At 38.3% G+C, this 22603-nt stretch overlaps 1 protein-coding gene across 1 annotated transcript in view; it reads right to left on the bottom strand.

Annotated features, from left to right (window-relative positions):
* Nucleotides 1-22603, bottom strand: part of BDP1 (B double prime 1, subunit of RNA polymerase III transcription initiation factor IIIB) — an 87761-nt gene that overhangs the window by 15106 nt on the left and 50052 nt on the right. Inside the window, exons 23-33 of the mRNA XM_058558216.1 lie at nucleotides 18782-18983; nucleotides 18361-18524; nucleotides 16924-17308; nucleotides 13449-13571; nucleotides 8790-8826; nucleotides 8221-8313; nucleotides 6927-7152; nucleotides 5696-5853; nucleotides 3035-3185; nucleotides 2606-2786; nucleotides 95-158 (exon numbers count right to left, since the gene is read on the bottom strand). Of these exons, the coding sequence (XP_058414199.1) occupies nucleotides 95-158; nucleotides 2606-2786; nucleotides 3035-3185; nucleotides 5696-5853; nucleotides 6927-7152; nucleotides 8221-8313; nucleotides 8790-8826; nucleotides 13449-13571; nucleotides 16924-17308; nucleotides 18361-18524; nucleotides 18782-18983 (1784 nt within the window). The remainder of the gene's footprint in view (nucleotides 1-94; nucleotides 159-2605; nucleotides 2787-3034; nucleotides 3186-5695; nucleotides 5854-6926; nucleotides 7153-8220; nucleotides 8314-8789; nucleotides 8827-13448; nucleotides 13572-16923; nucleotides 17309-18360; nucleotides 18525-18781; nucleotides 18984-22603) is intronic.

Below are 22603 nucleotides of genomic sequence, written 5' to 3'. Positions count from 1 at the left end.
CCATCATAGACTAAAAAAATTGTTTTGTTTTTCCACAGTCAAATGGAAGGTAAAAACCACACTATGAGGTTCTTTATTGAAGCTACTATCATACCTGTTAGGTCTTGAGTGCTGATCACATTCTCTTGTTGGACTTCTGGAATACTAGCTGGTGTACACTGCCATAAAAAATTAAAACGAAAGAGGGAGATTGACCAAATCTTAGTTTTTTTTTTATTTATTTTATTTTGTGTGTGTGAGGAATATTAGCCCTGAGGTAACATCCGTTGCCAATCTGAGGAAGATTGGTCCTGACCTAATATCTGTGGCCATCTTCCTCTACTTTGCATGTGGGACGCTGCCACAGCATGGCTTGATGAGCGGTGCATAGATCTGCGCCGGGATCCCAACCTGCAAACACCAGGCTGCTGGACCAGAGCGCATGAACTTAACTACTGTGCCACCGGGCCAGCCCCCAAATCTTAGTTTTAAAAAGTTTTCTTGACAATCTGATACAGTGACAGTTATGGTTTCAAAACTCAACAACTTATCTAACCATATACAATTTTTCAAATGTTTTCAAAGTTTTAGTTATATCAATAACTCCTGATTCATTTAAATAAACATATATATAAAAGGAATTCTGTCTAAATCGTTAAATATGTGTATTCTATGCAACGATTTCTGAAGTTTAACAGGAGAGCGAGATGCAAACTCCTCAACCTTCTCTCCAGCCCCAGCACAGCAGCCACTGCACTGTGAGCGGGTCACATCTGAATGGAGGCAGACTGACTGTCCCCCTGCCTCCAGCATAGCTCCCTCTAATCTGTTTTCCACAAAACTGCAAACATTGCTTTCTCCAAAATGCAATTCTGTTTGTAATTCTCTATTGCTTAAAATCTTAAAACTTTCATTTTGCAGCCAACAATGTTAATAATAGACTCAGGCAAGAATCATCAACGCATACTAAAACTATTGGGAGAAAGGTTGCTGGGTCTCGTTTGATAAACTACTAACACAAAGTGGAAAAGAGGCTGCTACAATGGAGAAATCAGGCAGGCACCATTCTAGCCAAGTGATCAGTCAGTATCACCAATTATGGGACAAACTGATGTTGTGTGTCTTCTGATGTGATGCAAAAGGAAGAACACAACATCAACTATTTAGTAATCTTGCCAAAAAATGTTTAACTCAAATCTAATAATGAGGAAGCAATAAAAAAAAAAAAAGATCCAGATTGTGGATTAGCCTGGACTCTTCCAAAGTGTCCAATTCACAAAAGAGGAGAAAGGGCGGGAGAACTACTCTAGATTAAGAGTCAGGAGAAATGACCATGACTCTATTAGTGATGTATCACTATTAAATCACTGTTAGCAGGTAGCATGGAGGGTGACAACATGCAGTGTGGTGACAGTACTGCCAACTCTCTGTAAGAGGATGCCCTTGTTCTGATCAGATACAAACTGAGTATTTATGGGTGACGGCTCACACCTGCGACTTACTTTCAAATGGTTCTGTTTTTAAAAAGCATCTATCTGTACAGATGCAGAGCAAGAGAGAGAGAGAAAAACCGAATGAGGCAAAAGGTTAACAATTAATGAATCCAAGCAAAGGGAGATGAGAGTTCTATGTAAGATTCTTGCAACTGTTCTCTAAGTTTAAAATTATTTCAAAATAAAAAGTAAAAATAAAAAAGTTGGGGGGGGAATCCCATAACTTTGTTTGTAGATCAAAATTTTTAGCAAGTCACCAAAACTCCCTTTATGATCTGTTCCCAGGCTACCTAACTTGTGTCTAACCACTCCCTTCACTTATATTCACTCAAAACTACTCACAGTCCCTGAACACGTCATTCTGTTTCACCCTTGTCCTTATATATGCTCCTCTCCCTTTAACTGGCTTATTCATACTCGTTCTTCCGATCAAGGATTCTTTGAATCCTGGCTGCACATCAGAATAACCTGGGGAACTTAGGGAAAAAAAAAAAAGAAGCTAACACCTGTGCCCTACTCCCAGAGACTGGTTTCACTGGACTGGGTGGGGCCCCAACAGAGTCCTGGCACTCTCTTCCGCAGCACCTATCAGAGTTTAACCCTTCACTTACTCATCTGATTCCCATCACTTTGTGTCCCCAGCGCCTCACACAGTGTCCGACATGTAGTAGCAACATTTCAAAAACACTTGCTTTGTGAAGGAACTTCTCAGATTCAGGGGCTAAGAAGTAAGAAGTGAATTCTCTGTGTACAAAATACTTCCTTTTTCAAAGCTTTTACAGCAAAGCTAGGTATTGGCTGTTTTATCCCTATGCTCCAGAGACTAAAAACATACTCAATAAAAATTCTATCACAATACATTCTTCTTGCAAAGGCAAAACTCTAGGGAAAGAAAACAGATCACTGGCTGCCAGGGGCTGGAGCTGGGGAGAGGGGGGTGACTAAAAAAAAAGAGCAAGGGGATTTTGGGAGTGATGGGACTGTTCATGATTGATTACACGACTGTGTATGTTGTCAAAACTTGTATAACTGCACACTAAAAATGATGAAGTTTACTGTATGTAAATTATACCTTAATTTTTCAACATGGGGACACACACCCAGCCACCCTCGCTGTCCTCTCCATCCCTTACCTGCGGCACGTGAAGTGTAAGCACACTGTCTCCATCCGAGTCCTTTCTCAGGGGCTCTTCCACAGAACTCACACTGAGACCTCCCCCCGAGCCAAGCATGTGGGGCCTTGGCTCGGAGGAAACAACTGCAGCAACTGACAGTATCTGACCCTCGTGAGGCCCCTCTTCTTGATCTTCATTTCTGAAAGAGAAAGTACTCATCAGAGTTTTAGAGTGTGTGTTAGTTTTGTATGTAAAACCAAGCTGACAACGGCAGAATGATGATTAGAGCTAGGTGCACCAAGATCATCTAATTTAATGGTTTTCAAAGTTTTAAAATATGTTAAATCCAACAGAACACTTTTTTCAATCAAATTCTTATAGCTACGGCTTGTGGCTATAGTCAAAACAGAATACACGTCAAATCCCAGAACCCCTTCCCTCTTTTACCTTCCAGTTAGCTCTGCTTCTTTTGAAATACTGGCCTCTTCAATACCATGTACCCATGCCAATTTGCTCTGCTCCTTACTCTCTGCTGTTGTAACTGATCCAAGGTTTTTATCTCCTAATTCTGTTGCCTTAGAAGCATTTTTCTCAGTTTCTTAATAAAAAAAAAAACAACACATATAAGTTATAGTCCAAAATAGTACAGCTACAACCTCCACATTAGAAACATATTCTCTCTTCAAAGACAGATCACTATATAGTGGCTCTTCCAAACTTCTCTTAATCTAAAAAGCAAGCTTATTCACATGGCAGCAGGGTGGTCCCAGCCAATGAGATTTTTGAACCGCAACACAAATGATTAATGGACCTGTACTGCACATATTGCACTCCTGGCTGCCACAGCAACTCTATCTCCACTTCACGATAACAGCAGTATAATTAGAAACCTACACACCAGAGAGGCTTAGAGGTGGGTACACACGAGGCCTGGCTAGTTCCACCTTGGGGGAAGTGTTGGGGAGGGAGCTGTTCTACAGAGAACAATGTCACAAAGGCGAAGAAAATGACTTCTCTATGAAAGCCATAACTTGAGCCTGCACACCGAGAGCTTGGGGGTACCACTCCAGCCAGAGCAAGTAACGAATTAACTAACTGAACCACGGGCATTGCTGGTCGAAAGGAAATTCCAGAAATCAGGAACCCCAAAACAGGGAAAAGATGATGCTAACTATTGAGATCTTCTACGTATGGTTTAATAGCATCTAGGCAGCCTGCTACTTGCACTTCTTGTCCTGCTCCTCCCAGTCCCCTGTGGCGTGGGCCCTTGGCAGGCAGGGAGGCGGAAAGGGAAGTGAGACCAGGACTCAACATGGACATCACAATATAGTGAGGCCACTAAAAAAATGAAATAGGGTACTACGTGACCATACAGAAAGATTTTTTCAATATATTAATTTAATCTTTAACACAAAGTGCTAACAATATAAAGAACTCTTAATAATAAAAAAAAAACCCAATTTAAAAATGAGCATAGCTCTGAATAGATATTTCTCTAAAGCAGATATACAAACAAGCACATGAAAAATACTCAACATTATTAGTCATCAAGGAAACGCAAATCAAACCCACAATGAGATACCACTTCACACCTACTAGGATGGCTACAACCAAAAAGACAAATAACAACAAGTGGGGACTGGCCTGGTGGCGTAGCAGTTAAATGCGTGCGCTCCACTTAGGCAGCCCGGGGTTCCCAGGTTCGGATGCCAGGCATGCACCGATGCACTGCTTATCAGGCCATGCTGCAGCGGCATCCCATATAAAGTAGAGGAAGATGGGCACGGATGTTAGCCCAGGGCCAATCTTCTTCAGAAAAAAGAGGAGGATTGGCATGGGATGTTAGCTCAGGGCCGATCTTCCTCACAAAAAAAATAAATAAATAAATAACTAGTGTCTGGGAGGATGTGGAGAAACTGAAACTCTCACAGCATGTCGGTGACTATACAAAATGTTGCAGCCACTTTTAAAACAGTCTGGCAGTTGATCAAAAGGTCAAACACAGAATTACCATATGACCCAGCAATTCCACTTGTAGGTATAAACCCAAGAGAAATGAAAACATTTCCACACAAAAACTTATACATGAACATTCTTAGCAGCATGATTTATAATAGCCAAAAGACAACAACTCAAATGCCCATCAACAAATGAATGGATAAACAAACTGTAGCATATCTATACAATGGGATATTATTCAGAAAGAAAAAGAAATGAAGTATTTGATACATAATACAACACGGATGAACCGTGAAAACACGCTAAGCGAAAGAAGCCAAACAAAAGACCACATATTATATGAGTTCACTTATAAGAAATGTCCACAATAGACAAATCTATAGAGACAGAAAGTAGATTAGAGGTTGCCTGGGGCTGGGAAGGGTCGGGGGAAATGTGGAGTGACTGCTAATGGTGACGGTTACACAACTTGGTGAATATACAAACACCATAAATGGGTGAATGGTATCGTGTATGAATTATCTCAATAAAACTGTTATTTTAAAAAGTGCTGAACAGTGTATATGATACAGTATGTATGCATATATTTTTGTTCTTTCTGAAAGGAATATACATGTATAGTATGTGTGTGTGTGTGTGTGTGTGTGTATATGTATATATGGATGGATGTGTGTACACACTCACACCCTCATATACATGCTCATGTGTATAAAACATTTCTGGAAGTCTACAATAAAAACTGTTAGCAGCAGTTTACCCTAGAAGTGGAATTAGGGGGCTGCGAACCAAGGAAGGAGGGAAGGAGGAAAATTTTACGCCTTTTGGGCACTGTCTTATTTTTTGCCACATGCATGTATACCTTTCTAAGAAAGGTCTGCTTGAGTATTCATGCATACACACACACACAGAAAAGAATATATATGAAGAGAAAGTCTGATCGTGTACATAGAGCAAAATGGTAATAATTACTGAAATTAGTACATGGATTTATGAGTGTTTATTTTATAGCTCATTCTACTTTTTGTTATGTTTGAAACTTTTTAACAGTAAGATAAAATAATTTTAACAACTGAATATTCCATTTGAAATGATAATGCAATTTCTTGTGTCAAAGTAATTTTGTAACTGTAAAGGAACGATAAAATTTACCTCTTTGAACGTCCACTTCTTCTGCTTTAGTTACAAGCAAACTGGGAACTTCCTGATAAGCACCAAACCTATTGGTCCCTAAAATCTTAAGATCTGGTTTAGTCTCGGCAAATCTACTTCTCATTCTCAAATTATTGGTCACTTCAGAAGTTGTATTCCTAGAAAAAGACAGATGGGAAGAGAGAAATTTACCAACCGTGTAAGAATTCTCTCTCCCATTGATACATTCTATCTAGCACAGACACAGTTATGTGCCACCTTCTCAGGTACCACATTGTCTATAAGTGTTCCTTTATCTCTTGATGCTAAAATTACATGGTAGTAATGTTACTAAAAGTCTTGAGAAGGGAAGGATCTGGACAACGTTTGTCAAACAAAGACTACATTTACATAAAACTACTTCATTAAAGACTCAAAGATACACATATTGCTCTAATTTTAATATGCAAACCATTAAACTAAAATCAAAACAGCCCATCTTACTTTATTTATTTATTTTTTTGTGAGGAAGATCAGCCCTGAGTTAACATCCATGCTAATCTTCCTCTTTTTTTGCTGAGGAAGACCGGCTCTGAGCTAACATCTATTGCCAATCCTCCTCCTTTTTTTCCCCCAAAGCCCCAGTAGATAGTTGCATGTCATAGCTGCACATCTTTCTAGTTGCTATATGTGGGACGCGGCCTCAGCATGGCCGGAGAAGCGGTGCATCGGTGCGCGCCCGGGATCCGGACCCGGGCCGCCAGTAGCAGAGCGCGTGCACTTAACCGCTAAGCCATGGGGCCGGCCCCCATCTTACTTTAAAGGGTGAGAAATTAGTACTGTCTACTTTACATTTATGTAAATATTATTCTAAGCTATTAATTAAGTTGACGGTTGGTTAAATATATTATACATTTTTTTCAATTTTTTTTTTGAGGAAGATTGGCCCTGTGCTAACATCTGTTGCCAATCTTCCTCTTTTTCTTTTTCCTCCCCAAAGCCCCAGTATATAGTTGTATATCACACTGTAGTTGTAGCTCTTCTACGTGGGATGCCACCTCAGCAGGGCTTGATGAGCGGTGAGTAGGTCCATGCCCAGGATGTGAACTGGAGAACTCCAGGCCGCCGAAGCGGAATGTGTGAACTTAACCACTATGCCACCAGGCCAGCCCCAGAATATATTAATTGAATACTATAATTTATTTTTTAGTAAAACTCAAAAGAAATAATAGCTTAATAAAGCAAAATAAACCTGGCCAACACGGCGTTTTCCTCCACTTTCTCCATTAAACCACTTTCTTCTTTAGTACTTTGTTCCTCCAATACAATCTTGTTTTCTTCTAATGATGGAGGAGATGTGCTACTGATAGGTGAAGGAAGCTGCTGACATTCACAAACAATTCTATGATCTACATTATCTGGGCTAAAAGGAAGATGGCTTTTATCCTTTGAATGAACATCAGGAAGTACACATACTCCTATCACAGAAGAAAAACAGAAAATTAAAACGGACTCAATACAAATAGATGTTCAAATAAAACAAACCCTTCAACATTCAGCAACTGTAAAATTCTATACTATTTTTAAAGTTTTCTCTTTTTGGCTCCAAATTTAAATTTATGATCTCATATTTCATGCCAGAGATTTGACCTGTTCTAAGTTTAATAATTCTTATAGACTGAAATTTTTGTGCTATTATAAGTAAAAATGAATCTTTTTGTTACTTTCAGTAACTACACCACCTCAAATGAATTTCAAGATAGGATCACCTTCATTTACAATTTTTAAAACCTGTATTTTATGTTCTAGAGATTTGTGACAGGCTCCATGCAATGCTCTGCCACTGAGAAAGGAGCCCTACAGGGAACACACATTAGAGACTCTCCTGATAAATCAACAGTTATGGGCCTGAAAGTCTAACACCTAAAATAAATGGCAGGCCACTCATCACCAGTCAAAATAATTAACAGGAGTATAATTAACATAATTATCCGTTTAATGTACTTAAAGTAGACAATACTTAGATAGTAAAGACCATGGCTTCTCTATAAGGTCAGCCTAAAATATTAAAAATCTGGGTTGACATATCTTTTGGCTCAATCCAAACTAACAGAACAGTCTAAATTATCTCAATGACTGCTGTTGACCCTCATCCTGATTCGACTGTCACTTAATTGTGAAGACTATCCAAAGCAGCAGCTCCTTTGCTAAAGAACATGTATAAAGTGATCACTAATCACTGAGCTCAGTTAACCAATGATGTTTATGATGATAAAGGTAGAAGAGTCACTAGATTAACTATTCCACATACACAAATTATTCCATGAATAATAAACCAAGTGGTCGAAATGGTGGCCCCTATATCTAAAGGGGCTAGTTGGATGGATCAATGCACATATTATTACCCTTTCTAGAAAAACAACAAAGTGATGCCAACTTCAAATGTAAAAGGCAGGTATTCACTTATTACTCAAGTGTGGGTACAATCTCTTAGAAGTTGGATTTTAAAGGTTTCTTTTTTTGTAGGATTTATCTTTCATTCTTACCTTTACTCTGTTCTGTACTGATCTCCGACTGCAGCACTAAATCTCCCATTGTAAGTAAAGTTATGGCAGCTTCGGTGCTTCCATCGTTGATACCTTGTGAGAAAATATAGCAACATTAAAACAGAAGAATGAATCTGGAAATTTGTTCACTTAGAAAAGACTTTTAACTCAGGTGTTTATCCTCTAGTAACAAATTTCAGTATCCTCTGTACCACTAATCCCTTACCAGGGTAGTGTTCTGTCCAGCTTATATACTACAAATAACGAAATCATCAATTGTTGGCTGTTACTCATGGAAAATGCCTCCCTCCCATTAAACAACTTAATGCTTTCAAAGAAAATACACCCGTGCAGAAGAAATAAATACTTCTTTATTAAACATTTAACTCAACTCACTTTCTAAGGTAACATTCCAAGACTCCAAGCTTCTCAAGGAGGTAACACAGTCAACAGCTGAATCTTCCTGTTCAACTCTCCTGCAAGCTGACTCATTTACTAAGAAGCACACCACTAACTCTCTGCGATTGTACTAACCAAATAGTTTTAGCAGTTTCCTTATTAACAGTTACCTGTTTCATCTGGGGTATGTTCACCTGTGGTCATTTCCTGAAAGAAAAAAAGATAAGTTAATATCTTATGTATTTTCCCAAATATATTGTTCTGTATCTCAAAACGCACTACATTTTACAGGTCTTTCTATGTTTTTGATTACAATGGAGTGGAAACGATTTTTCCCCTTAATTTATAATTATTCATAAAATTTCATAAACAAGAACAGAAACAATTTAAAAGCCAAATTCTTTTGTCTCTTGCTCCTTATTTTACCTTTTCCTTGTATTATATGCAAATTTGCAACGTGCAATATGATCACAGTCAAAATTTACTTCTCCACTTTCATAATCCTTCAACTTGAATCATATCTGCCACTAGTTTTGACCAATGGAAACCAAGGTCTGAAGAATACTGCAGATCGTTTACCCTACCAAATGACTTAAAATTGAAGTGGATTTTAATAGGTTAAGAAGTTACAGGATCGATGTCCAGCATGACAGCACGAGGAGCTCCACTGACCCTGTCCCCCAGTGAAACTGGCGAAATTCATTAAAAAACAACCATTTAAGGCCTCTGGAAATGGTCCTAAGGGCATAAGATACAGAAACACCTATTCAAGAAAACTGATGAAAATTCAGTAACAAAAGCGAGAGTCTATGGTATCTGAACTAAGGCTGCTCTCTCCCCACTTCCTCCCAAGTCAGCGAGGCAGAGACTCCATCTCAGACTGCTGCAGCCAAGAACACAGACCCTTCTCCCTGCAGATCCCAGCTGGAGCACTTTTTTCCTTGGACGAGCAGGACTTCAGCCCCTGACACCACAAGAATCTGGTGTTAGATTCATAATAGACCAATGATCTTTATGAATATGGACACAAGAATCCTCAATAAAATACTAACAAACTGAATCCAGCAACAGAAAAATTATATGCCATGATCAAGCAGGATTTATCCCAGGGATGCAATTTTTGATTTAACATCCAAAATTCAATCAATGTAATACATCATATATCAATACAATAAAAAACAAAAACCACATGATCATCTCAATAGATGCAGAGAAAGCATATGACAAATTCCAACACCCTTTCATAATAAAATACTCACACAATCTAGGGATAGAATGGAACTTCTTCAATTTAATAAATGGCTTCTATGAAAAAACCACAGCTAACACCAAACTTAATGGTGAAAGACTGGATGCTTTCCCCTAAGACCAGGAACGAGACAAGAATGTCCACTCTTGCCACTTTTCTTCAATACTGTACTGAAGGTTCTAGCCAGGGCAATTAGGCAAACCAAAGAAATAAAAGACACCCAGATTGTCCTAAACCCCAGTACTATGAATGTGACCTTATGTGGAAATAGGGTCTTTCAGATACAATCAAGTTAAGATGAGGTTATGCTGGATTAGGGTTGGCCCTAACACACACACACACACACTACACTACACTAGGGTTGGCCGTAACACACACACACACACGGAGAACACCATGCGGCAACGGAGGCAGAGAGAGAGAGACACACACACACACACACACACACACACACACACACACACACACACGGAGAACACCATGTGGCAACGGAGGCAGAGGCTAGAACTGTGCTGTCACAAGCTAAGAAAGGATAAGGACTGCCAGCCAGCAATTGCCAGGAGGAGGAGAGAGGCCTGGGATGGTTTCCCCCTTCGAGACTCCAGAAGGAACCATCACTGGCAGCACCTGGATTTTGGAACGCCATCCTCCAGAACTTGCGAGAATAACTTTCCGTAGATTTAAGCCCTCTAGCTCGTGGCACTTTGTTATAGCAGCCCTAGGAAACTAACACGGAAAGGCAGAAGTAAAACTATCTCTATTCACACACGCCATGATCTTAAATGTAGAAAATCCTAGGGAATCACTAAAAACTATTAGAACCAATACATGAGTTCAGCACCGTTGCAGGATACAAGACCAATACACAAAAATCGACTGTATTTCTATACACTTGCAATAAACAATCCGAAAAAGGAGATTAGGAAAAGAATTCCGTTCACCAAAGCATCAAAAATAACAACATACTTGAAAATAAATTTAACAAAGGGAGTGCAAAGCTTATACTCCAAAAACTATAAAACACTGTTTAAAAGAATCAAAGAAGATCTAAATAAATGAGAAAACATCCCATGATCGTGGACTGGAAGATTCAACATTGTTAAAATGGCAATACCTCCCCCCAAACTGATCTACATATTCAATGCAATCCCAGTCAGACTTCCAGCTGACATCTTTGCAGAAACTGACAAGTTGATTTTAAAATTCATATGGAATTGCAAAGGACCCACAATAGTCAAAACCATCCTGAAAAAAGAATAAAGTAGGATGACTTACATTTCCCAATTCCAAAACTTACTATCAAGGTACAGTAATCAATCGAGCATCTCGGCACAAGGATGAATGTCTAGATCAACGGAATAGAATTGAGAGTCCAGAAATAAGCCAGGCATCTATGGCCAACTGACTTGTGATAAGAGTACAAGACTATTCAGCAGGAGAAAGAACAACCTTTTCAAATAAGTGGTGCGAAACTGGACGGTCATACGCAAAGGAACCAAGTAGGACCGTAACCCCACACCATACGCAAAAATTAACTAAAGATGGATTAAAGACTTAAGTGTAAAACTACAGTAAAAACTATAAAACTTTTAGAAGTAAAATAGGAGTAAACCTTCAGGACTTTGGCTTTGGCAAACGATTCTTAAACATGACAACAAAAGAACGAGCAACAAAAGAAAAAAAACAGATAAATTGGTCTTCACCAAAATTAAAAACTTCTGGCTTTAAAAGGAACCATCAAGAAAATGAAAAGATAACTCATAGAATGGGAAAAAATATTTGCAAACCATATATCTGATAAGGGATTCATATCCAGAACATATAAAAAATTCTTACAATTCAATTATAAAAAGACAGACCAAGAACAAAAAAATGGGCAAAGGCTCTGAATAGACATCTCTCCAAAGAAGATATAAAAATGGCCAATAAGCACATGAAAAGATGCTCAACATCATTAATCATTATGGAATGCAAATCAAAACCATAATAAGGTACCATTTCACACCCAATAGAATGGCTAGATCCAAAAAGTCAAATAACAAATGTTGGCAGGGATGTGAAGAAACTGGAACCCTCATGCACTGCTGCTGTGAATGTAAAATGGTGCAGCAGCTTTGGAAACAGTCTGCTAGTTTCCCAAATGATTAAATAGACTTACCATATGACCCGGCAACTACACTCCTAGGAAAGTACCCAAGAGAAATGAAAACATATGTCCATACAGAACGTTGTACACAAATGTTTACAGCAGTATTATTTATAATAGCCAAAAGATGGAAACAACCTAAATGTCTGTAAATAGATGAACGGATTAACAAAATGTAGTATATCCATATGCAATATGATTTGACCACAAAAAGAAATGAAGTACTGGGGTCGGCTCGGTGGTGTAGTGATTAAGTTCACACGCTCCACTTCGGCAGCCCAGGGTTCACAGGTTTGGATCTCAGGCACGGACCTAAGCACCGCTCATCGAGCTGTGCTGTGGCGGCATCCCACGTACAAATAGAGGAGGATGGGCATGGATGCTAGCTCAGGGACAATCTTTCTCAGCAAAAAGAGGAAGACTGGTAACAGACATTAGCTCAGAGCCAATCTTTCTCACCAAAAAAAAAAAAGAAATGAAGCACTGATACACAGTACAACATCGCTGAACCCTGAAAACATTATGCTAAGTGAAAGAAGCCAGACACAAAAGACCACACTGTATGTGTCCACGTATATGAAATGTCCAGAACAGAAAAATCTATAGAGACAGAAAGTCCATGAGGGGTTGCCTAGGCCTGGGGAGGGTTGGGAGGAAATGAGGAGCAAGTGCTAATGGGCATGGGGTTTCTCTTTGAGGCAATGAAAATGTTCTAAAATTGACAGTGATGACATTTGCACTTCTCTGTAAATATACTAAAAACCACTGAATTGTACACTTTTTTTTTAAAATAATTTTATTTATTTATTTATTTTCCCCAAAGCCCCAGTAGATAGTTGTATGTCATAGTTGTACATCCTTCTAGTTGCTGCATGTGGGACTCGGCCTCAGCATGGCCAGAGAAGCGGTGCGTCAGTGCACGCCCGGGATCTGAACCCGGGCCACCGGCAGTGGAGCGCGAGCACTTAACCTCTAAGCCACGGGGCTGGCCCTGAATTGTACACTTTAAATGTGTGAATTGTGTGGGGTATGAATTGTATCTTACCAAAGTTGTTAAAAATAGTTATAATTCCAAGTCATCACTTGCAAAAACAAGATAAATACCAACCAAATAAGAAAGAGTGAGCGCCAAACAAAACACAACTCAACATATTTAAATAATTTATATTCAGTACAGATTTCACGAAAGTAGAAGGGTAACCTAGTCTATGAGAACATTAAGAACCATGCCCACACATAAAAATCAATGCTTTTCAAGTCAAATAAAAAAACCTATGGATTTTTCACTAGTTTCCACTATTCACGCTTACAACTCTCTACATGGTAAAAATCAGCTAAGAACTGCCTGTAAACCTAAAGCTTTCAAAATAAACTTCCAGTCTTTTGAAAGTAAACAAATAATTTAAGACAAAACATACTAAAATGGATGCTTACAACAGATAACGCGTTCAAATTTCCTTCTTGTTCCATTTCCTGAGTAGTTGCATCTGTGTTTAAGAGCTGATGTTCAACAACAGCTATGCATCCGACATCTGGGACATTCACGGTTATTTCAAGCTGTCAAAATGAAAAGTTTCATTATTTCATTCTGGCATACTATACACAGCAAAACAAAACAAATGAGTAAAATAAAATGTTAAACTGAAGAAATAATCCACATTCATACATGATTAAAAAACTGAAATACAGTAATTCTTAAACTGATTGACATCAACTTGGCAAAAGTAAAATATTTAAGGTTTTTGAGGGGTCTGTGATTCTTACAAACCGTAAGCAAAATTTCCAAGGCTAATCTTCTTAGTACCCACCAGCATCTCACTTTCCATTATTCGCACTTTGTTCTTACTTTCCCATAACTTCTCTCACTCGTCTGTTAACATTTATTGAGTGCTTCCTCGAAACTCGAGGGCTACAGGTACAAGGAGACAAAGCTGAATAAGACAAATGTGGTCCCTGCCCTCAAGGGACTCACAAGCTAAGAAAAACAGACGTGTAATCAACTAACTATACACTGTTCTAAGTGCTACAATAGATGAGTTGAAAGCACTTAAAAGGATTTATCACCACCCAACCCCCACCAAGGCAACCACCCTCTCCCACAACCCCAAAACCTGTATGCTGATAGCCACAGCAATGGCCATGTAAAAAATGGGTTTGCTCACATCTACTCTTCATTTGGCAGTCTTATTGGTCAAACATCCCTATAATCTTGGGGCTAAAAGGACTAAGATTTATCTCCCAGATCCTATACAAGACAGTTTGGCTCCCATTCCCTTATTAACAGACAGATGAATGTAAAAGACTGTATGACTCAGCAGAAACTGAGTAAAGAGTCAAGTTTAAAAATCTGCCTTCAAGATACATTTATTATAGTAACACCAGAGTGTTCTGTGTCTGTTTTCTCAGACGCAAACATTAGAGAAAAATCTTTGCTAATATCCTATAGGCTTGGGGTGAATTAAAAAGTTCAAGTGATTTGAAAAGACAAAATATTTTCTGAGGAGTTGGGACGGGGTGGAAAATGAGGATATCCTAGATAATCGAAAGTTGGTTCTTTAAGCACTATACCTTTTCAAAGCTTTATTTTTTTAACAGCTTTATTGAGATATAATTTACATTCCACACAATTCACCCATTAAAGCATATAATTCAGTGTTTTTTGGAATATACACAGATATGTGCAACCATCAACACTCACTTTTAGAACACTTTCATCACTTCAAAAAAGAAATCGCACACCCTTTACTTACCACTCCCTTCATCCCTCATCTCCAAACCCCTAAGCAACCATTACTCTACTTTCTGTCTCTAGAGATTTCTCCTATTTTGGACATATCATATGAATGGAATCATATAATACGTGATTTTTTGGTAACTAGTTTCTTTCACTTAGCATGATGTTTTCAAGGTTCATGTTGTAGCACGTATCAATACATTAGATCCCTTTATGATTTAATAACATGCCATTGTATTTCAATGCTTTTTTAAAGGAAACATTTTCTAACGTATAAATGAATTTCCCTGATTTAGTAAGCTGGCTATAAGGAATATCATCTTTCGTTGCTCAATTCTTATCAACACTATTTACGAAGGCATTCTGTCTTAATTCAGGGATATATTCTGGAACCTGATTTTCACAAATTTATTCCTGACACTAGTTTTCACTAGCAATTTGCCTTTCACCCAAAGAAATCTGTAAAATACAAAACATACAGCAAATGAATTCTCATGCAGTGTCAACCAGCTGTCCTTACACAAAATTAACTTTCCTTTTGTATTTATTTTCTTAGTTTCAACTAAAACTTAAGCTCACTATATTTACTTTGAACTTTCAGTTATAAGAAACAACTTCATTTTGCATCATTTTTATTTAGCTTCAACCATTCTAACTGATTAACTTTATAACATCTAGCATGTGATTATTAATAGCCAATAAAGGTGAGCTTGGATTTCCATTCATAAATGTGAATTTACAGATTCAGTAGGCCATTAACTCTCGGTTAACTTAACATACCTGAATTATTTTATGTTTCCTACTTCTTTTCTTATTATCATCACTACTATCCAGTTAACTCCTGATTCTGTTTCAAACGACTCAGAAACTATCATGAATGCTTACTACAAAACTGATTCAGATATGCTGCTCTATAAGCAAAACAAGTTACTGCAAATTAAGGCAGAAAGAAAACTTTGAAGCTATACAGATGGAATAATAGACCAACAGGCAAAGTAGTAAGGAGCTTTTATAATAAAGTAAGTTGAAGTAACAATGTTCCTCCATCTCACATCCATTAGGATGGCTATTAACCAAAAACCAGAAAATAACAAGTGTTGGTAAGGATGTGGAGAAACTGGAACCCTCGTACACTATTATTTGGGAACGTAAAATGATGCAGCTGCTACGGAAAACAGTATGGCAGTTGCTCAAAAAATTAAAAATAGATGACCCACAATTCCACTTCTAGATATATCCCCAAAAGAGTTGAAAGCAGGGATTAGAAGAGATGTTTGTACACCCTTCCCCCACCTTCATAGCAGCATTCATTGCAACAGTCAAAAGGTGGAAGCAACCAAGTGTCCATTGGCAGACGAATAGATTCAAAAAATGTGGTGTATATACACAACGGAATATTATTCGGCCTTAAAAAGGACATTCTAACATATGCTACAACATAGATGAACCTTGAAAACATTACACTAAGTGAAATAAGCCAGTCACAAAAAGAACAAATACTGTGTGATTCCACTTACATGAGGTAACCCAGAGTAAAGTCATAGAGACCAAAGCAAAAAGGTGGTCGCCACAGGCTGGAGGGGAGGGAGAATGGGGAATTACTGGTTAACGGATACAGAGTTCTAGTTTTGCAAGATGAAAAGCTCTGTGGATGGGTGGTGGTGATGGTGCAGCACAACAACATGAATTTACTTAATGCCACTGAACTGTACACTTAAAAATGGCTAACAGTACATTTTATGTGTATTTTACCACAATTAAAAAAACAAAAAAAAGGAATGTGTCCCTTTTACCTTCTCTACCAACCAGAGCTCAGCCTGAGCCTACCACAAAAAGGTAAAAGAAAACATCTACCAAAATTAAAAAAACAATCAGAAAGTAGATTAAGCAGCCTCCAGATACGAGTGAAATCAGATTTCTGTCCTTACTCTTACGCTGATCACTTTGTGCTGGGCCTGGGCGGTAGGGGCTGAGTAATCGCAGATCATTCAAGCCGACTTCTATTGATGCCTTAGGCTGGCTATCCACCAGGCCCCCAACAAATTACATCTGGTAGAGGTTGTTCAGAGAATGAACTTTCTCAAATCCTAACAATCACTAAGAGAAGAAATAATAATCCACTAAAGGAAAAAAACAAGTGAAATAAAGTTCCAGGGATTCAAACAAACAAAATACCTCTTCCATGGTTTCCTCGATCTGAGCAGAGACAGGCTCGGGAGACCTGAGACCCACAGGGACAAACACTGGAGCTTTGTTGACTTCCTCCGGAGCGAGATGACAGCTTTCTTCCTCATAGTCACACTCAAAGTCTTCGGCGTCATCTTCGTCTTCCTCCTGGGAAGCCCGAAGAGTCACCAGCGTGGCCCTGGAAGCTCTAGGTACCTTCCTAGAGGTCTTACTCCGAGTTCGTTTTGATCCGCGCCCTTTGGTGACATTTGGTTTGATCTTCCGACGCATTCTCCTTTCACTACGCCCTTTGAAACACTCAGAGGCAGAAGAGACAGCTGTTCTTTGATCCAGAGCAATCTTAGAGTACTCTGACTCTCTTAACAGTGGACAGCTGGATGTTTAATCAAAATAACAATACCGTCATTACACGCACAAGGATAATTTTAATGGAAACCACACTTTTAGAGTGAAATCCCAGTTCAAGCCATTAAAATGAAAACTCCCACTACCCACTCTGTCAAAAACTTACACTGTGAACAGAAGAAAGGAATTTACTGTTACTACTACTTAGTTTCTCATTCAGAGTTAATTCTTAGTTATCTACCTACAAATTTTTCATAGTAAGTTTTTAATTCTGGGCCATTTTTTCCATTGCTATTTAAGTGGCAAAGAAATGCAAGACTGGAAATCATTAGAACAAGGGATAAAGATACTGGGCTGATAAACACAGAATATGGGATCAAAAAGTGATGCTGGTTTATCCTGCTGGGTGAACAGATTAGGTCAAAACAGGGAAGGCGGAAGATTCATCAGAACAACGTTGTTTTTCAGAACTTAGGTTCCCTTCCACTTTCCTTGAAAACTGTGGAAGAAGGGTACCCTTCACTTGTGTCTGTGACTCCACTCGATTCAGCACCCTAATTATTTAGGTAACACATACTACTCGTTGGTCAGGCTTCTGCTCATGTCTAATATACCTGACAGCCAGAAATTTTAAATGTAGGAAATAAAAATCTTCCTAAGAAGATCAGAAAAAAGTAAATTTTAGTAAATAAAAATCAAAAGTGGGAAAGAAACAGACCTGTCAATAAAAAACAATCTATACTTCTGTTAACAAACCATCTTTCTACTCTATCAGTAAGGTAGGACATCCATAAAGAATGTTATTTTTATTTCTTTTCTTGTGATGAGAATTTTTTTTTTATTGTGAAATTTTTGCTATACATTATTGTTTGTCAGTCACCACATAAATGCATCCTTCACCCCTTGTGCCCACCCCCACGCCCTTGCCCCTGGTAACCACCAAAAAAGTTTTCTGTGTCCGTGTGTTGGTTTATCTTCCACATGTGACTGAAATCATGCAGTGTTTGTCTTTCTCTTTCTGGCTTATTTTGCTTTATTTTTATTTCTTACTCTGAGAGTATTTGTTAAATAAAACTTTACCTTGTTAGTTTACTGAGATGCTGCTCTTCAACAATTGAAGATATAGAATTCTCCCCAACATTTCTTGATGATTGAGCATCTTTTTCGGCCAAACTAGCCTCTTTGGAACCTACACAATCTTTTCTTGCTGAAACCTCCAGAGATGTCAGAAACTCAGCTTTTTCCTTAAATTTAAGAAGAAACAGCTAATATTACCATGGAAACAATCTCTATGGTAATTTAGTTTGGTAGTTGTGCCTAAAGCTCTAGGTTTACACACACACAGAATTGACTGGGTACTAAATTTTTATAATATTAGAAAGTCACTCAATTTTCATGAAAATAGTTATAGTACAAAAGGCAAAACTATTCTTTTAATGCTCTCCTTCATGATCCTGACAAAATAGAGCCCACTGATAAAAATTATTTTTTTCAGACTTACTTTCTGAAGGAGCTGGGCGTCAGAGTCTCCCTGCTGCAGCAGATTATCTTCCAGTTTCTTGGCCTTGCTCTGATCTGCTCCGTCTCTTTCTATACCTGGTGCTTCTTTCCCACCATGTGCTCTTCCCAAATTTGGCTTAGCCTTTTGGAATTGCCTTCTTATCAATTGTGCTGGACCGGGAACACATGTTTTATGTTCATGTCTAGAATGAAGTACAAATCATGCTGAAGAACCAAAATCAGAATTCCTTGTTGATGTAACAAGGAATTTAACAAGCTGTTAAATCAATTTCGGGCATAAACCAATTCTATGTTCAAAGGACTATACATAAACTGGCTATAAAACCAAGTATGTAAAATAAAACCACACATGCTGACATGAAAGGAAGAACATAAAAGCTTTTATAACTTCCATTTTCTGTATAGCCTGGGGAGTAGTTTTACAACAATATTCATCTTTTTTTACCTTCATTCATTGATCTGGTGTGTGGTGTGTGGTTTCATGCTACTTTAAGTAATTTTCAGAGAAATAACTAGATCCAAATAAAAAAAATGCCAGTATTTGAAGATGGCTTTCATAATGGCACTTTAAACAAATGCCTTCAACTAGCTCTGAAGCATGAACAAATATACAAAGGTTACAACAACCCTGGTCCTTCTGGTTCATGAGCAGGTTTGAAAGCTTGAGACTGTTCTCCCACCACATGCCTATCAATTCACAGAAAAGGGTTTACTCACAGCCAGCGTCATAAAGATCTCAATATAACCCATTTCTATCGGCCAAGTCAGAGACAGACAAGGTCTTAACATTCGATAGAGTAGCCAGCTCCCAAGACAACCTGAACAGCTCTCTTAAGGTTTCCGGGGAAATATTTTAATAACTGGCAAAGATCTGGATTCTGAATTAGGAAGTTTAAAACTAATATAAACCTGGATATTTATAGAGAATAACAGGGTATGAAAGTACCTATCGTGAGTTCTCTGAAAGATCTAGATTAATGATTAATCTTACCTAATATTTCTAATAAATTACCTGGAAGAGAAAGTAGTTAGTGCCATTCAAATGTTCCAACCCTGCAAAGCTCTTATGGCAGTGAAACACCAAGGAAGTTCTAATAAGGTTATGATGCTGGTGAACACATGCCAGTATAGGCTAACAATTGGGAAAACAAATTACATTTAACTTAAGTATAACCTATGTACAATCAAGTATGATTCTACAAAGGTATTTAAGAATAAAATATATACATAAGCCAAACGTGCTACTGAGGCCAAAAAGGATAAGAAAATGCTAGACATAAGAATAAGCTAACTTGAAAACTATACAGAATATACACTCTGAAGAAAGTTATCAGTTACAATACAACTAAAAGCTGGAATAAACTTCACGAACAGAAAAAGTTAAAAAAGGGGAGTTGAGGGTGAGGTATGGATTTCCATACAGGAAAATTACAAGTTAGATTTCTCTCATTAAAAAATGAAAAGGCAGGGGCCAGCCCAGTGGCATAGTGGTTAAGTTCACATGCTTTGCTTTGGTGGCCCGAGGTTCGCAGGTTCGAATCCTGGCGCACCACTCATCAGGCCATGCTGTGGCAGCATCCCATATACAAAATAGAAGAAGATTGGCACAGATGTTAGCTCAGGGCTAATCTTCCTCAACAAAAAGAGGAAGATTGACAATGGATGTTAGCTGAGGGCCAATCTTCCTCACCAAAAAATAAAAGCAAAGGCTGAGCATAAAATCTCTTGAAACATGTAAAGTTTCTTTCAGGAAGCTCTACCTATATAACTATAGGAATTTGCTAGTCTCAAAGTCATAAATCTTGAAAACTTAATTTTAAAAACTAAACTGTGAATGTTACTTTGAGCAAGCCATTTAAATCTTCTAGGTCTATTTAGTCAACTATGAATGAGAGCATTAGGAGACACTGCCCTCAAAGGTCACTAGTCTTTAAGGCTCACTTAGAGTAAAAAGCAAATCCCGCCAATGGTCCTACATAATCCGACTTTTTCCCGCTCAGCCTCACCTTTCCCACATCTACCCCTCTTCCTCCACCGGTTTCACACTGGCCTTCTGCTGCCCTCAGACAGGCAGGCGTGCTCCTGCCTGCCGCACTTACTGACTGCTGTTCCCTCTTCCCCCGACATCCTCTTGACTTGCTCCCTCGCTTCTTTTAGGTCTTCTCTCCAGTGGTCCCCATGCAATGAAGCACTCTCCGACCACCGCACATCAAAAAGTAAATTCCCCAGTCATGATACTCCTTACTGCCCCACTGGCTTTATTTTTCTCTACTTATTTATTCAACTTATTTCTTTTGTTTATAATCTGTTCCCCCAATTAGAATAGACTCTCCACAAAGACAGGATTGTTTGTTCATTCCATACTGTCCTGTATTGTCAGCACCTAGAACAATGCCTGGCACATAGGAAACGCTAAAATTTTTGTTGACTGAATTAATGTATAAGGTTCTGTGAGACCAAGAGGGATTAAATTATACATGGACAATAAATTCATAAGTAGTAATTAGGAAAAGCCAGGGACGTGAAGCTGTTCATCTTTAATGTCTGGGGATTAACATCTCAGAAAGTGTTCTCTGGAATCATGTTTTGAGATAAATTACTCAGTGTCATCAATTATCAATCTAATCCAATTTAGCATTTGTAATACAAATGTATTTATTTTGTTTTGTTTTTTAATTTTATTTATTTATTTTTTCCCCAAAGCCCCAGTAGATAGTTGTATGTCATAGCTGCACATCCTTCTAGTTGCTGTACGCGGGACACGGCCTCAGCATGGCCAGAGAAGCGGGTGTCGGTGCGTGCCCGGGATCCAAACCCGGGCCGCCAGCAGCGGAGCGCGCGCACTTAACCACTAAGCCACGGGGCCGGCTCAACAAATGTATTTGTAATGCATTCTAGTGAAAAATATTTCTAAGCAGTACATAAATATCCAGTTTAAAGAAACAAAGAAATGGCTTAGTAAGGGAACTTGAAATTAATGTAAAGTAAAAACCGGCCTTAGTCTTAAAAAAAATATGAAAAGGCTTTTCAAGACACACACACACAAAAAGGAAAACAAAAAAAAAATGAAATTTACACTAAAACAATAAAAGCTTCATATAGGAAACCTGCCTAAATAAAAGCAAACTGTTTCAAGTCATCCAGAACCAACAGGAGCACTTGTTCGGACAGATGACGTAATATGCCCCATTCCACTTCTACAGCCTCACAGGAGGTGAAAAAACGGCACAGTGACATCTCTGCTGCATTTCCCAAAAACCAAGCTAATTCTACATAATTAAAGGAAGCTGTAAGGTTCAAAGTAAATTGATAAATGCTGAAGACACCCTAGAGGAAAATTAATTGATACTTCACTAAAACATGTCCTAGTACAAAGATAGTATAGCAAATAATAGAGGGACCATGGAGAACATCCAGAAACAGAAAGGTGTGTTTATTTTCCTTATGTATTAAAAAAGAAGAAACTAATACAGCCTAATTTAATAAGAAAGCAGATTGCAAGTAACAAATAAAAGTGGTAGGTCTGAAGTATCTTCACCCTTCTAGCATCTCGCATTTAAAACATACCATTCTTACCATTCTTACCATTCGGCTTGGGACACAGCTCTAAAATATAGCATAAAGTAAGTACCTCATTAGCACTTCTTATCTATGAATTCTAGTCTGTAGGTTATAAATTCCTAAAGATAAAAGGACTTAAGAACTTCTGTCTACCATACAAGTTTAGTTTTAAAATAAAAAAATGAGGATGCTTGCCAAACTTTTCAGAGAAATTACGAATAAGAGAACATTGTCATGCAAT

Source organism: Diceros bicornis, chromosome 1, assembly GCF_020826845.1.
Source record: "Diceros bicornis minor isolate mBicDic1 chromosome 1, mDicBic1.mat.cur, whole genome shotgun sequence".
Lineage (NCBI taxonomy): Eukaryota > Metazoa > Chordata > Mammalia > Perissodactyla > Rhinocerotidae > Diceros > Diceros bicornis.
The sequence above is the reverse complement of the archived record's forward strand: the minus strand, read 5'-3'. Positions and strand labels throughout refer to the sequence as shown.